The sequence below is a fragment of the Sebastes umbrosus genome, chromosome 24, assembly GCF_015220745.1.
Source record: "Sebastes umbrosus isolate fSebUmb1 chromosome 24, fSebUmb1.pri, whole genome shotgun sequence".
Lineage (NCBI taxonomy): Eukaryota > Metazoa > Chordata > Actinopteri > Perciformes > Sebastidae > Sebastes > Sebastes umbrosus.
This window is the reverse complement of record NC_051292.1, coordinates 13,794,616-13,811,085: the sequence shown is the minus strand read 5'-3', so window position 1 is coordinate 13,811,085 and position 16,470 is coordinate 13,794,616. Positions and strand designations below refer to the sequence as shown.

The 16,470-nt window shown below is 41.8% G+C and overlaps 1 protein-coding gene across 1 annotated transcript; it reads right to left on the bottom strand.

Annotated features, from left to right (window-relative positions):
* Positions 1–7,191: 7,191 nt before the first annotated feature.
* On the bottom strand, positions 7,192–15,776 carry LOC119483815 (sodium/potassium-transporting ATPase subunit beta-233-like). The gene is made up of 6 exons (XM_037762311.1): positions 15,521–15,776; positions 12,282–12,410; positions 10,646–10,801; positions 10,205–10,389; positions 8,877–8,960; positions 7,192–8,774 (listed from the first exon to the last, which is right to left on the bottom strand). The coding sequence occupies exons 1-6, from the start codon at positions 15,609–15,611 to the stop codon at positions 8,514–8,516; spliced, it is 906 nt and encodes a 301-aa protein (XP_037618239.1). The 5' UTR covers positions 15,612–15,776; the 3' UTR covers positions 7,192–8,513.
* Between the last annotated feature and the right edge of the window lie 694 nt (positions 15,777–16,470).

Sequence of the window (16,470 nt, the reverse complement as noted above, 5' to 3'; positions counted from 1 at the left end):
TATCGTGTGTGTGTGTGTGTGTTTGCACCTCTGTTCTTTATGAACCTTTGATGTTGATCATGAAAACAGGAAGCAGAATTAAACCACATGTCACACACTAATCTCATGGTTAGAAAACAAATTAACAACAAGACTAAGAGTGAAGCCTAAGTACTGCTTTCAGCTAAATGTTAACACATCTTAGTTTAGCGTGTTAGTCCCACTGCGGTACTAATAAAGGAATATCTTATCTTATCTTAGCATGCGAACATTTGCAAATTAGAACTGAACATCAACTACACCTTTAAGTTTACTTGTAGTATAGTTCATAGTATACTTGCAGCACAAAATACAACTTGGATGTAACTAGTTGTGTCCTCAAAGTTTACTACTCTTACATGTAAAGTACACTTAAACGTATACTTTTATTAACTAAACAGTGAGCCAATTTAGTCCCAAGAAGTATTGAAGTAGTACACTTACAAGTATACTACTGGCACATTGATATTAGTATACTTATTACATACACTATACTTGGGAATATACTTAAAGTATACTTAAGTTTACTTCATAAAATAAACTTGAGGTATATTTCTTTGACTGAGTTTGTTTTGCTTTTTGGGTTTGAAAATCCTTCCAGCTGGAGAGATAGATGCTTTCTACACTCAGCTAAAGAAGTCTTGACCAGGTTCCTGTCATTTCATATAGCTGATGCAGCACTGCTGCCCTCTAGTGTTCAGGTATGTAGCATGTCTCAGGGTAGAGCTGGACAGGGAAGACAAAACGGTATATAAGTTGTGTATTAATTAGGGCTGTCAATCGATTAAAGGGAGATTTGTCAAGTATTTAATACTCTTATTAACATGGGAGTGAACAAATATGCTGCTTTATGCAAATATATGTATATATTTATTATTGTAAATCAATTAACAACACAAAACAATGACAGATATTGTCCAGAAACCCTCACAGGTACTGCATTTAGCATAAAACAATATACTCATATAACATGGAAAGCTGCAGCCCAACAGGCAACAACAGCTGTCAGTGTGTCAGTGTGCTGACTTGACTATGACTTGCCCCAAACTGCATGTGGTTATCATAAAGTGGGCAAGTCTGGAGGTCAGAGGTCAAGGGACCCCTTTGAAAATGGCCGTACCAGTTTTTCCTCGCCAAAATGTTGCTTAACTTCGGAGCGTTATTTAACCTTCACGACAAGCCAATGTGACGTAAAAGACAGAAAAACAAATTGTATTTATTTTTTTAATCTCATCACAAAACATCAAGTCAAACAGCAAAAGTCTCTTTATGTAATGCATAAATCATTGGCTAAGTACTATAAGTTAAAGAAAACTTACAAGTACACTTACAGTAAAAACTATTAAACTAGTAGTTTACTGAGAGTATTCTTTAAAGTGTACTTTCATAAACTGTAAAGCGGGCTACACGGATATAACTAGTAAACTAACAGTATACCCATGTAGTTCACTTCATGGTATAGTTGTAGTACAAAATACAACTTAGATGTAAACTAGTTGTATTCTCAAAGTTTACTATTCTTACACTCAAAGTACACTTAAAAGTATACTTTTCTATACTAAAAAGCGGGCCAATTGAGTCCTAAGATGTATTGAAGTAGTACACTTACATGTATGTTACTAGTATACTTACTACATAAAGTATACTTGAATGTTACTTAAGTTTACAAAGAGAAATACCCATGTAGGTCAAATGAGAAAAGAGAACACTCTGTTCTAAGGGTGGCATTACCAAAAGAGGAAACACCGCTTGGTGTTTTAATTTGAAAGAAATGTTAAATAGGAAGAAAAAGAAGACTTGTCAGTGAGTCCGTCTGTAACTAAACAATGTGTGATAGTGATTTATCAGCAGCTAATCATGTACGTGATATCAGAGTATGACAGGAACAAAGCTATCAGAGGGACATCCCCGCTCTGTCCTGCCAGCCAACCACGCAGCGTCTGTGTGTCACGTGATAGAGGGTAATCAGTAACGATAACCTTGTGATGGTCGACAGTGCGTGAACGAGATAGGGGTCAGACTACTCCCTTCCTCCGTCTCCTCACATTATGGAGGGTGACCCTGCTGACATTATACACAAGATGGGCTGACTCTCGCTCGGTGTAGTCCGGTTACACTTGTGGTGGGCCTGCCTTGTTGCTATGGAGCTTGTTTGTTGGTGTTTGCTAACCAGGTGTGAGATGAGGTGTACTGGTGAGCATCCAGAGGGTCCTCGCATATATATAGAGAGAGAGAAAATGAAGATTATTTAGGAAAATCCATGTTATTAACCAGTGTGACCTACACCCAGGGGCCCAGTGTGTCACATTAGTTTACCTTTACAGTTTACCTTTCATGTACTTACCAGAGGTATACTTAACTTAAGCATACTTGGCTTATACTGACAAGCATACTAAACTTCTATCACTATCACTATCTATCGATAAAGCACTATCTAAACTTACAAGTAGAGTTGCAGTAAAAAACAATTCAACTAGTAGTTTACTGAGAGTATACTTTAAAGTGTACTTTCATAATCTAAAAAGTGGGCTACAAGTATGTATCTATAGTAAACTAACAGTATACCTATAAGTTCATTTCTTAGTACAGTTGCAGTACAAAATACAAATTAGATGCAGTTGTGTCCTCAAAGATTACTATTCTTACACTTAAAGTACACTTAAAAGTATAATTTTATAAACTAAAAAATGGGCCAATTTAGTCCCAAGAAGTATTGAAGTAGTACGCTTATAAGTATATTACTAGTACATTGATATTAGTGTACTTACTACATAAAGTATGCTTGGGAAATATACTTGAACTTAAGTTTACTTCATAAAATAAAGTTAAAGTATACTACTTTTCCCCCCTCTTTGTTTACCTTTTTTGGTTTTAACGCCTCCGGGCTTTCCCGGAGTGTTTTAACATCACAAAGCTATGAATTGTGGGTAATTCCCTCAGGGCAAAAGTCTGCAGAAATGGGGGTGTGCATAAAGGGCTCAAATGTCTGCGAGAGAGCCCTCGAGCTTGACAACACTTGACGATGTGACGGTGGGACGGCCCTTAACCCGAAATGGACTTTGCGAGAACGCACCTCAAAGTCAGCGACCCTGTTCAGACCTGGCGTTAACATGCGTCCCACCACAAGTGGACAGCTCTAAGTACGTCTGTTCACACTTGGCATTAGAATGGGTCGTCTTAAGTGGCCACTTGTGACCAGATCTCTATATGCAAATGAACACTTAGACTTGTGAGTCCATGTGGACATTTGGATTGGACCCTAGTGGTCTCTTTGTGTCTCTTTGTACTGTAGTTGGACTCTCTTTGTCTCTTTTTGTGATATTTTAGGCCTGTGGCTGGTGGACCCGTTCAGTAATCCATCCATGGCTACACAGTGTCTATCTGCTCTACAATCTGGGTGGATATTATTGGATATAGAAGTATAAAGTAGCAGAAGTTGGAAATACAAGAACAAGTAGCTCAAAAGTGTACTTACCTACAGTACTTGAGTAGTTACTTTCTACTACTACTGACATGAATACAGCATTACTGCAGGAACTGTGGCCATCGTAAACTTTATCTCATGATAGGAGACACACATTCATGTCCCCGCCCTGTGGACAATCAACTGGAGAAGAATATAATAATGTGTGAAACCATGTTTTTCACACATATGTTGTTCAGTGTGAAGAACAACAAAGGTGACCTTTGACCCTGTCGTGACTTTACATCACATGCAGCGTGAGTTTAAACTCTGAAATCAATCAATCGCATGTTCCAGATGAATTATCCATAACGGCAGACTGAGCCAGCAGGTTCCCAGGGGGTCAGAGGTGGGATAAAGTTGTTCTTCATGTTAACTGTGTTCCTCAGTGCTCAGTGGAGACATCGTGTCCTGACAGTGTGATGCTATCTCACTGCTCCATTACTGTTATCTGAAGCCCCGTGAACAGACTCCCTGGCTCTCTCTTATTCTTTTCTTTCCACACTGTCTCCATCTTTTTACAGCTGTACCCCAAACAGTCTTCACCGAAGACATACTGTATATTTATCCGTCCTGTTCAGGGTGATAGATAGTTGGAGACTTTCATTAACAGGCATATGTATCCCGTATATCCTTTGCTCCCATTAGAATTTGACAGCAGCCTCAAAATAACTGTTGTTATATGTGGCCAGGTTAATTTAAAATGATATGGAGCCATGTATAGATTTAGCAGCCTGTTCCACTTGGAATATGGACAGAATGATCCAGTGTAAAGTTTAATTTATACTGCTTTTTTTGTCATGTGTGAGGCTTGTCTTAGCTTGTTTTTATTATTTGTATTGTATTTATTGCATAAAAAAACTGCCTAGTTGGTCAGGACTCTCTTGAAATAGACACTTGTATCTCTTTAATGAGGCTTTTACCTGGTTTAATAAAGAAAAAAGGAAGGGCAGCATGTGATTGGTTAGCACATGAAGTCAAAATGGATCTGCCACGTGGCATTCAGATGAAAACATATTCAGAAAGAGTTGAAACAGGAATACACTGGATATGCCTTCACATTCTCAAGCCAGTTGCCAGAAAACATGTTGACATTGTTCGTTTCTGCAAGAATACGTTGCATGTTTATGGTTTCAAGCTTGCAGAAATGCACATTGACACATGGGCAAAGTTAGGCAACCAAACCACTAGGTTAAAGTTAGAAAGAACATCATGGTCTGTGTTAAATAATAACATATCAACTGTGATTAAGATATTTAATCACGATTAATCGCATGATTGTCCATTTGCAATTAATTGCAAATTAATCGTACATTGTTCAAAATGTACCTTAAAGGGAGATTTGTCAAGTATTTAATCCTCTTATCAACATGGGAGTGGGCAAAATATGCTGCTTTATGCAAATTTATGCATATATTTATTATTGGAAATCAATTAACAACACAAAACAATGACAGATATTGTCCAGAAACCCCTCACAGGCTCAAATCATAAAGCAGTGGTAGTGTTCTGCAAGGTTTAATTACTGTTTTTGAGAATGTAGTCTGGTGACTTTGAAGACAGCGATATAACATCCTCAGTTCCCCGTCGTAAAGGTTTGTCTGATGGTAAAGTATAGCGGTGAGCACATTCTAAATATAGTGTACACTTTAACTGATTTTTTTTTAGGTGCTGCTCCCGTCCACAGCTGCTTTACTTCGCCATCAGACGGCCCTTTCTGTTCAAAAGCCACCAGACTCCATTCACAAAAACATGATTTTTACCCCGCAGAACACGAGAGTGTACATACTACCCCACTTCAAAACACCCATACTAACCCTTTCAGTTATTTCCAAACTTAGCACAGCTAACTGTGACTCAACTACTGTTAGCAACAGCGTTAGGAACATACTTTCAACCCCTTCACCCTCTTCTTGTTTGACCTCCGAGATGAATGAATGAACTGTTGTTGGCTCAGGAGGAGGAGCAGAGTGACTGGACGATTTCTGTTACCACTCAGTCATTCAGCTCTCGGTGTTGCAGGCAGGACGAGGCCGCTGGATCGGTTGCAGGCACATGGCTCTGTAATTACAGGAGGTAGCTGCTTAGTAGTCGCTAACAGAGGGATGTTGTTTCAGACACACCACCAGAGAGCAGAGAGTGTGTGCATGTTGCTTTTCACCAGGTGCTCTGGTTTCCTCCCATAGTCCAAAGTCATGCAACTAAATTGAGGTGAACTGGGGACTGTAAAGCTTGATTTACTAAGTTACTGTATGCAACATTAATACACTGACTATAAGGATGTATATGGACTGAATATGTAGCAGCGTAATCATGCGAAAACCTAACTTCAAGTCACATGGGAAAACGTCTTTAGAAGGGCATGGGAAAATAGCATTTTGACGACCATTTCAACTTGTAGCAGGTTTAATGAAGCACTTGCATGCTGGGATACGCTCCAGATACAATAGCACAATGTTGATTTCACATTGAGCAGAATACAGAGCTCAATGTTCAGCACTGTGCCCTGACAGGAGTGTTCAAGAATGTAGCTTTGTGTTCTTGTGGTGTCAATCAAATGAACGCACATTTAACCTTTTGTTCTTGGAGTGTGATACCTGTGGTAGCTGCGTGATAGATGGACACCTGTCAGAGTGTTTCCCAGCTAAGGGTCCTCGGGCAGACCCATTATTCTAACCTTGGGTCAATGATTTCTGGTCCACCTTGGATCTGACTACAATGGTCTAGGTGTAATAACTGGGACTGGACCCAAGATCAGATTTATGATCGATACAAGTTGCTTCTTTAGTCCGAAAGACATCATTGTGTAAAGAGATGAATCAATGAAGAATGTCAGTAATCCAGTTAGTCAACTACAGACAACGATAGCGTCTACTGGAGCTGCCAAAACCAGTTACCTTTGACTTTGTACAAACTATACTTTTGAAACTCTGCTTGTTGTTGTATTTTGGCCAGTAACAAGCCAGCGGTGGTTTAGCCTTAGTTTGTTTCACTAGCGTTTGCATGATTGCCAAAGAAAAGTATAAATGAATGCCTCTGTTAACCCCCTGAGACCCGCTGGGCGATCCCCACCGACTTTACTGTCTTTCAGAGGCTCTAGCAGGTTTACAGCTATCATATGAAACTAAAAAAAGAATCCATCGGTTCCAACCATATCATACAAGCTTGTCCGCTAAATAACGCTCCAAAGTTGGGCTAAATCTTGTTGAGGTAAAACTGTCATGGCGATTTTCAAAGGAGTCCCTTGACCTCTGACCTCCAGATATGTGAATGTAAATGGGTTCTATGGGTACCCACGAGTCTCCCCTTTACAGATATGCCCACTTTATGATAATCACATGCAGTTTGAGTTACGAGTTTGTACAATTCCATTTGATAGATGAGTTATTTTCTATCACGTAAGTAATTCAATTCATTTAAACCTACGATACACTCATCTGCTGAGCGTCTAGCAGCGATTATAGCTGAACTATCCAGATACTAAGTAACTGGAGGAAAAACTTTATCTTTTTTACTCCTCGTAGATCTTAAACCCTTTAATATAATACCGACTCGTTGTAATCGGTTGAGAAATGTAGACGTTATAGTGATTTTTATCCAGAGATTTTGCCCTGTCCAATATGGCGGCCCAATGCAGCGTCTACCATATGTCTATGGTTTAGGGTGTAGATCAGTGAACATGTCACAATATAAAAGAAAACACACAAGAGAAAGGTCCATTATGGTTTTATTTGTTTCTATCTTTGATTAAATGACAAAGCTGGATGAACTGATGGGAAGTTGACTGATGTTCAAGTCGAGTGTTTTACATCAACATGAGATCCTATGGAATATTAAAGCCAACATCATTAATCATCTGAAGCCACTGAGCTCTGGAAGAACTCGTATCTTTTTTCTTAAAATGCATGAAATCAGGTCATTGTGGAATTAAACCTGGTCATTCTACACCTAACTACATTCATGGCCAAAACACAAATCAAGAGTTAACCGCTGAGGTTGCAAGGCGAGACACTGACTTTAGCACTTAACATGATGAGATCCTAAAAACGAGTACCGTATTGCTTCTGATAGACTCTCTTCAACTCGTCACTTTGGTATTGCATTTATACATTACAATATTCTGCAAAGAAAACAAAATGTACAACTGCATAAATATAAAATTCTTCCACCATGTTTAATGGCTAAAACATTCAGAGAGTTACACCACAGTGCTGTGATGAATCCAGCAAAGACAAATCTTCTTGAGTTAGCACCGTCGCCCATACAGCAGGCTGACAGGCCGGACACACAACTCGACATCGAAAAAAAAAGGCAAAAATCAAAGTAGAAGGCATGAAACCAAGTAATAAAACCCCTTCACACATTTAAATGATTCAACAAGGCAAAACAAGGAAAGAAAAGTACAAAGAGTCTCCCGTGATCAGATGCAAAAGACGAATAAAAAGAGGAAAGAAGTTCCCTGGAGTGCAGCCTTTTCCTTACACAGATCAGTACCATGTCAGACCATTTCAATCATTAAGTAAGTGGGAGTGCGCGTTCATGTCACACAAACCACAAGAACTGCTAAAGCTTGAAGATAATGAGGTGTTTTTTTTTTTTTTGGAAGGACCAGATTTTTGCGACTACTCCAAAAATATCTACTGGAACCACACGAGGCAGCGATATGCAGAGGGGACGAACACAGCTCGCTACACGTCAGAGATGGATTTCAACTTTACAGTCATCAATGAACAATGTCCCATGGCTTGTGGAAAAGTCTCATTTACAGCTGAATAAATATTTTTATTAGGCTACTTTTCCTCTAAAATTACATTCTAACGCTAGACAGAAGTGTAGAAGCTAGTGATGAAAGCAGACAAGATTACACATCGGTCCCCTATCAGGTATCATTTATTCATTCAAGACTATTTGTGATTGACTTAACCGCTACAGCCTACCCACCCCTCACTTATAATCTCCTACATTAGTATTTAGTTGGGGGAAGAGGGGGGGGGAGGGGCGGCCTGGGAAAGTGCTATGGTCCTGATGTCGGTCATAAACTGCTGATTGTAAACTTGACGTCAAAGCGTCCCTGGTAGCGGTCCTTATCGCTGTAGTCGATGTTTTCTCCGAACACTTTGCACTCGATGCGCAGTTCAGTGTTCATGGTCAGGTTGGTGAACTGCAGGGCCACCAGCGGCTGCAAGTACTGGGGATGCAGCAGCTTGCCGTAGTAAGGGTAATACTGTAGGGGGAAGCCGCCGCCGATGCCGTAGTACTTGATCTCCCCGATTTTACCGGCATCCTCCTCTTTCTGGAAGGAAGACGAGACAAAGAGAAGATGTTTATAAGAGGACGCGAAGGAAATCACATACAGTTGTACTGAGGCACCGACTTAAAAAAAACAAATGTGTACCTTGTTGGTGCAGTAGATAGGGATGACAAATGGCTGCGCCTTGTATTGAGCCTCTTCAGGGATACTTCCATTAGAGGGAGGAGGCTGAAGAAAAAAGACGAGTTACCACATGGACTGGACACAAATGCTTCAGAGACACAATTTCTATCTGGAACTAACATGTGATCTGGTTCAGTGTTAGTGTAGATGCACGCAAAACGTATCGTGATCAGATCAACCAGCTGAACATCTGGCTCTCACTGTGATCTGATCTCAGCAGGTGTAAATGATATCTCTAGGGCTGTCAAAGTTAACCCGTCAATAACGTGTTAACGCAAATTAGTTTTAACGCCATTAATTTCTAAACGCACCTCGTGAATTTTAGGTTGTAGCGGGCTCAGTTTTAAAGCTAGAGTGAAGATACTGGTATCATATGAAACTAGAAAACGTAATGAATCCATCGGTACCAGCTGTGTCATACTAGCTTGTCATGAAGGAGGTTAAATAACGCTCCAAAGTTGGGCTAAATCTTGGCGAGGAAAAACTGTCATGGCCATTTTCAAAAGGGGTCCCTTGACCTCTGACCTCCAGATATGTGAATGAAAATGGGTTCTATGGGTACCCACGAGTCTCCCCTTTACGGACGTCAAGTCAGCACACTGACAGCTGTTGTTGCCTGTTGGGCTGCAGTTTGCCATGTTATGATTTGAGCATATTTTTTTGCTAAATGCAGTACCTGTGAGGGTTTCTGAAAAATATTTGAAATTGTTTTGCTGTCCAATAATAAATATATACATACATTTGCATAAAGCAGCATATTTGCCCACTCCCATGTTGAAAAGAGTATTTAATACTGGACAAATCTCCATTTAAAAGGTACATTTTGAACAAATAAAAAATGTGCAATTCATTTGCGATTAATCACAATAACTATTTTCGATTGATAGCCCTTTTTTCCCCCTTCTTCTGTCTTTATGAATTGTTTTCGTTCTCATGACTGAGCCAGCAGTAGTGCTAGCGAGCTTCTCCACCGGCTCTGATGACCTTACAGTCAGTAATGTCTAAGGTGGTGGTCGGTGATCGGATGCCGTGATACAGATAAAGTATCCAGAGATGGCAGGTGGAAGTGGAGCGAGGCTCGGGCATCAGATTACACTGTAAGAGTGACTAACTCTCCTCGGGTGACATACAGTCAGCACAGCTAATGCTCTTTACCAACTCGTGAACTATTAATACTCAAATGACATTTTCAGTCTGGTGCTCAATTTCTTGCAGCAAAGAACAATTTTACAAATTTGGACTTTTTTTGTCAACGGAACGCGACTCCATTTTGCAAACAGACTTCTTACCTTTGGACGGAAGTTGACAATCCTGTTGAGCTTCACAATCAGGCAGGGCTTTCCCTCCTTGAAACCAAACTCGCGGTCCTCGATGCCGGAGCAGGGTCCCAGCAGGCTCCTGTGGAAACGACAGGCCTTCCTGATGCCTACCTCGCTCTCCAAGTCGCCCCTGTTCTTGTAGTTTGCGGGATCCTCTGGAGGGCGGAGTGAAGGGTTAGCTTGGGTGAGGAAATTGTCTGAAAGTCCAGCCTGTCAAATCTGGAAACCTAACCTAGCCTAACTTTACATATTTTTAAGTTGTTCAACAAAAGTTACAACTCTCCCCAGACACCCAATTTATTAAATGAAAACCGTGTCATCGTGGCTGGGGCTCTGTTCTCGTCACATTTCAGGAGGTACCTGTCCAGCTTTGGGACTTTTCTCAGGGATGTAGAAGAGCCAAAAACCTACCTCCACAGTCCTCGTACTTCATCTGGTCCCTCTGCAGTTCTTCGTCATACTTGGCCAGGAAGTCCTTCAAGGCCCTGGTGTAAGGCATGTAGGTCATCACGTCGTTGAGGTCGAAGGACAATTCTTGTTTTTCGATTCGTGGGGTGTGTGAAAGGCCTGCAGGGACGACAGATCGGCAGCTTGTTAGAAACAGCAATACTACAGTAATCATGGTCTCTGTCCACTTACACGGACAGATAATGGACGGACGGATGTCTCAGAGTTTCTGTGACACATTCAGGAACCCTGACTGTGTGGGAAATACACATTTTGCCATCTTCTGCAGATTCAGATGACATGATCAATATTAATGTCGCGTCTGTGCGTCCGGGACACAGATACTGTTTCCTCCCGCTTCCAGTCTCTGTGCTAAAACAGGCTGAATAGGCTGAATACGGACCGGAACCTGCAGTGTCTCTGTACCGGACTCAGATGACACCGATATCATGTGACTCTGGGTAAGAATTAAGAAAGAACATTAATTTAATTCCTGATCCGCGCTGATGTAACTAAATCTATTAGATGCATGTTTGGAATAACTTTTGATCAGCTGCAGGACGCCAGGTCGTCGACCGGAGAATTCCTCGTGACACACAACTGTGTTTGGGTGACTTCAAATGAACACAAAGCTCACGGATACGCCTCCCGTTTGAAGTGGAACTCAAACAGCAGTCGGACAGTAGCCGAGCAGGCCTCCTCCCGTCTACTCAAACAGTTGACTGCATTCCGCCCAGGCTGCTGTGTGTACACAGGGGAGGCTGCTGTCAGCGCAGGCATACTGGGACCACCATGTGAACATTTATGAGGAGTTTATTTCCAAAAAACGATATGCAGCCATGTTACCTGAGGCGAGGGTGACAACATGACTTTGATTAAGAGATGTGTCACCGAGGCAGAACAGCCGTACGACTGCAGTTATTATCGGATTTGGAGAACCCTGTTTATGTGGAATGTAAACACCATATCTAGGTCTCTGATTACTGTCTGTGCAGGCGCCTCTTTGACCAAGTCAACTTGGAGTTTGTCAGTAAAGACACAATGTGATCATGATGACAAAGATATTAATTAAAGATTCTTAATTAAAGGGTCCATTTAGTTGCTTTTGCACAATCTTCAAACATATTACATTTATTTCGTGTAGAGCTGCAAGGATTTTTGGATTAGTTGTGAACTATTAAATTAACCGCCAACTATTTTGATAATCGATTAATCAGTTTGAGTCATTTTTTTAAGAAAAAAACAGTAAAAATTCTGATTCCAGCTTCTTAAATGTGAATATTTTCTGGGTTCTTTACTCCTCTGTGACTAAAAAACGGAATATCTTTGAGTTGTGGACAAAACAGGACGTCATCTCGGGCTTTGGGAAACACTTTAAACCATTTTATAGACCATAATAATTGTTAGTTGCAGCCCTAATGTGCTGAATTCATCATGAAACTGCACCATCCAACACTTGGGTGAACTGTTAAACAGCCCCCATGTTCACAAGCATAACATGAGCCCATTCGTTAAGCAGTGTTCTGCAGATGACCTCCAACTCTGTGGTAGATCTGCATGCTGGCATCCTGTCAGACGGAGAGTGGGTGACACTTCTTACCTGGGGGCGAGACTCTGTCCTGCCAGGTGGGCTTGTAGTTGCTCAGGGTGAGCAGCAAGGCTTGGATGGTTCCGATGAAGATTCCAGCCAGGCAGCCGTAGAAAACTATATAGAACAATATAATTTTGACTGTGGAGGAGAAAAAAAAGAAAGTCAGTACAGAGCAAGGTGAAACAGCAAGGTGAGAGGTCACAAAACACAAGCGGGGATCTAGATAGGAGGGAACGACGTGAGGAAGAGGCCAACAACAGCTTCAAGTCTGATCGGACGCGGGTGCTGTCAGGCAGTGCACAGAGGTGACGCACAGGGTGTCATTGTCATCATTAACATTATCAACAATGTCATCATCATCATGAATATCTTAATCAACATCAGCAACACCCTCAATATCATCAGTGTCATCAGGTGCGGAGGTGTTCATGAAAGAGCTGCTGGGTCTATAGCTTTTTCTTAAAGGTGGAAAGGGCCTCTGCGGAGTTGGTAACTCGTTCCACTACCGGGGGACTGCAGAGGAGAAGAGTCTATCTAGCGACTTAGGGCCCTGTTGTGATGGGAGTACTGGACGCCTTTCATTGGCCGAGCGTTCTGGGCGTGTGAGCCTTTGGAGGGAAATGAACAGCGGAGTGACGTGTGCTGTTTTGGGTTGGTTGAAGACCAGCTGCGCTGCTGCGTTCTGGATCATCTGCAGAGGTTTGAATGTGCATGCAGGAGTGGCTGATTGTAAGAATCGCAATTAGATATTTTTTCAAAAATTTTGCAGCCCATAAAAATTATTCTGTCAAACAATAAAACATCCTACTGTCTCATATCACTCCACTAAAAATAGAGCCATAATATTAATCACCTACCATAAACTCTAGATATTATCTCTATTCTACACACTCCACTTGTTCTCCCTGAACCAGGATGGAGCTACTCATTCTGTTAACTTTACAAGACCTACATTACTGTTGAGCAACAACACGATAACTTATACAAAATGTGACACAGGCTATAAGTTATTCACCACCTTGGACTTTCACCATCATGTGTTATAGAGGGAACTATCCTTCTACAAGTGGAAGTGACTGTCTGGCGTATGCATACAGACAGTAACTAGTACTTCACCATTACAGCTGCATGGCAGACTGGCAAAGAACCTCACTGACATGTCGGCTTGTGTTTACCAGATGACTTGCAGGAGACGGAGATTAAGTGCTTTTATGGTCTCGTGGGAACCATAAAATTACAGACCGTACATAAAACAATTGAGCTTTCTGGCCGTTGAGCCGATTGTTTAACGCTACATGCCACACATGAGGGGAAACACACCACCACCCAGCATGAAACCTGCCATGCGGTGGAGATGCTGCACATTCATGAGGGGGTAGAAGGTCAAATTAATGCAGCAGCCAGAAAGTTAACACCACGAGTGACCACGTTCTGCAGACACAAATGGAGAAAAGAACTGCAGTGTGCAGCGGAGCGAAGCTGATGCGGACTCGAGGTTAGACCTGCTGCTGAAACTTTAAATGCTTTTGCGATCAATTATTCTGTGCTCAAATGGGTTCACAAAAAAGATGTGAAAACATCCAAAGGTGAATACTTAAGAGGAATGTTGCACGGAAGATTTAATCTGCCCTTTTCGAGGATGAAAGGTTTTATGGTATTGTAACGACACTTTTAATAACCTAGTGTAAAACACATTGTCCATAAAAGTCATCCACATCTGCACCAGACAGACACCGACACGCTAACAGAGCTCCACCATGGTTAAAACAAAGCCTGCATTCATGATAAAACAGTCCAACAGTGGCAGCCATTGTAATGTCTTTACAGATTTAATTCAACTGTGAAGCCTGTGCTCACAGTAATTACCCTCGGCGCTGTCGGCTCCTCGTTGTAATCAATTTTTAGCGTGAAGATGCTGAATTACAGGTAACAGAGCGTTACAATTCCACTGCGACGCAATAAATGAAGCACTGCTGAAGTTATCGGATCGGATATCGAGCAGATATTGACTCAAATAGCTGTAGATGTATTTAATTGTTACATTTTTAAGAAGTTAAGAATGTTTAAGTCCGGCCTGATGTTGTGTTAAAAGAACGATCCCAGTCATTTATTAATTAAACACTTGCATCGGATCGATACTCGGGATCGGCCGATACCTGACGCCCAGGTATCGCTATCGGGATCCGAAAAGGTCAGATCGGTGGCGGTGCATCCCTAGCTGAAGTTGACCTTGCAGTTTTGCTGCATGAGGCAAGGTCAAAAGGTCACAACAGCCCGGAAGCAATTAAAACATGACACATCACTTAGAGTTAGATGCGAGGACATTATGATCCAAGCTTGTGTCCTCTGCAAGCATTGTAAACCTGACGTTCCTAGATATCTATAGCATCTCAGCTCAGTGTTCTGCCAAGTAAAACTGAGTCAAAACAGATTTGTTAATGCCGGGATGCCCTTTTTAAATCACACCCTCCCAACACGGCACTGCGCATGGCACACTGATCCCAAGCGCATCAGCATTTTCTTAGATGACCTCAGAAGGACAAATATGATCCCCCACACAGCAGCCTCCCTCCTGCAGCAGCCTCACAGACATCATGTCACTGGAACATTGTAATATATTTTGTTACCCAGGTGTTATAGTGTCTAGACAGGAGAGCTGCTGTGTGTGACATTGAGAGGATAGGAACAAGGACATGCGCACTGGCGAGAAACAGGAGAAGGAAAGGTCGAAGAAGTTAATCAGTTGTATTGTTCGGTAGATTACAGTGACATCTGATCAGAGAGGAAGCCGACACGGATCGATAGTCCACTTCCTTGCAGGCCCCCCCATCACCTTGACTCACCTTGGCAATGATGCATTTTTAACCCTTTGACTGCCAATTCACAGAACTTGACGTTTTACCCAACAACAAAACAGCCAGTGTGAACAGAACTGAAGTCCAATCTGCAGCTGGCATTGCACTGCAGACCCTCTGCATGCAACTCACAAATAAAGATCTAGCAAAACCACACATATATCACCTTGTTTTAACCACCAAGAAGCTATTTCATCACACTATAACATCTGGGGAGCCATGCGTAAAAGTGTGGAGGTGGAGGTCAGGCAGTGGAGATGGTAGATGAAGTGGTGCAATGGTGCATGTGCGTTCCTGAATGCAGCAAAGTCAAATCAAACAGGTGGCAAAGAAGACACGAGGCTACCTAGGCAACCGTGTTACCACGAGCAACCACCGGACATTTATACTCACACCAACTGCTGCCGGTGCGACCGAGCACCTCTCCTTTCTCAGAGTCCCACAGGAACTTCTTCCATCCTCCGTCGTTTTTGTTTGAAGCCATTTTTTTTTTTATTTATTCCCGTGTCAAAAATGTTCCTTTAATTCTGTGGCACAACCACGTCCCGAGGTACAGCAGAGAACCCAGCTCGGTCCGCTGGCAGGCACCGGCATATAAACCGTTTCTCCTCACCGACTCCGCCCGAAACTCTCCAACAAGTTACCTAGGAGGAGGGCGGAGCGGAGGCGGCCAATCAGAGAGCATGGAGACGCCGTGCGTAAACTGTGACGTCAGAGAGACGGACAGAATGCCTATAGATGCAGACATTCAGCTCTTTACACCTCCACACACACACTGCTGGATGAGCTCTGCAGATAAAGTCTGTGGAGGTACAAAGTTATTTCAGGTCTACAAAAAAGTGGTCCACAATTTGTCATGTAGGACTATACACATACACATGTGGGCTGCATGCATGCATATACACACATACATACAGATTGTATATAGTTTGGAGAGCAAAATTCCTATTACTTAATCACAACATTACAAACCAAGTGTAGTGTATGGCAAGCTGCTTTAACATTTAATAGCTAGACTAGAGATATTTAGCATAGTCAAAACTCTAATTCAAGATAATAATTAAATTTTTATTGGTAAGATTCAAACTACTTTTGCCTTCTTGCCATCTTAATTCAACTGTGAAGCCTGTGCTTACAGTAATTACCCATGGCGCTGTCAGCTCCTCATTGTAATCAATTTTTAGCATGAAGATGCTGAATTACAGGTAACAGAGCGTCATAATTCCACTGTGAAGCAATAAATGAAGCATGGCTGAAGTTATCGGATCAGATATCGGCCAGATATTCACTCAAATAGCTGGATCGGGTATCGGTGACAATGGGGCAGATATATTCAATTCAAC

What these genes read in the sequence shown, in the direction of transcription:
- LOC119483815 (XM_037762311.1), bottom strand. Translation starts at nt 15,611, where the DNA reads ATGGCTTCAAACAAAAACGACGGAGGATGGAAGAAGTTCCTGTGGGAC. An exon ending in GGACAGAGTCTCGCCCCCAG is followed by an intron (nt 10,802 to 12,281) that starts GTAAGAAGTGTC and finishes TCGTCCCTGCAG; the next exon opens with GCCTTTCACACACCCCACGA. An exon ending in TTGTCAACTTCCGTCCAAAG is followed by an intron (nt 8,961 to 10,204) that starts GTAAGAAGTCTG and finishes TTTTTTCTTCAG; the next exon opens with CCTCCTCCCTCTAATGGAAG.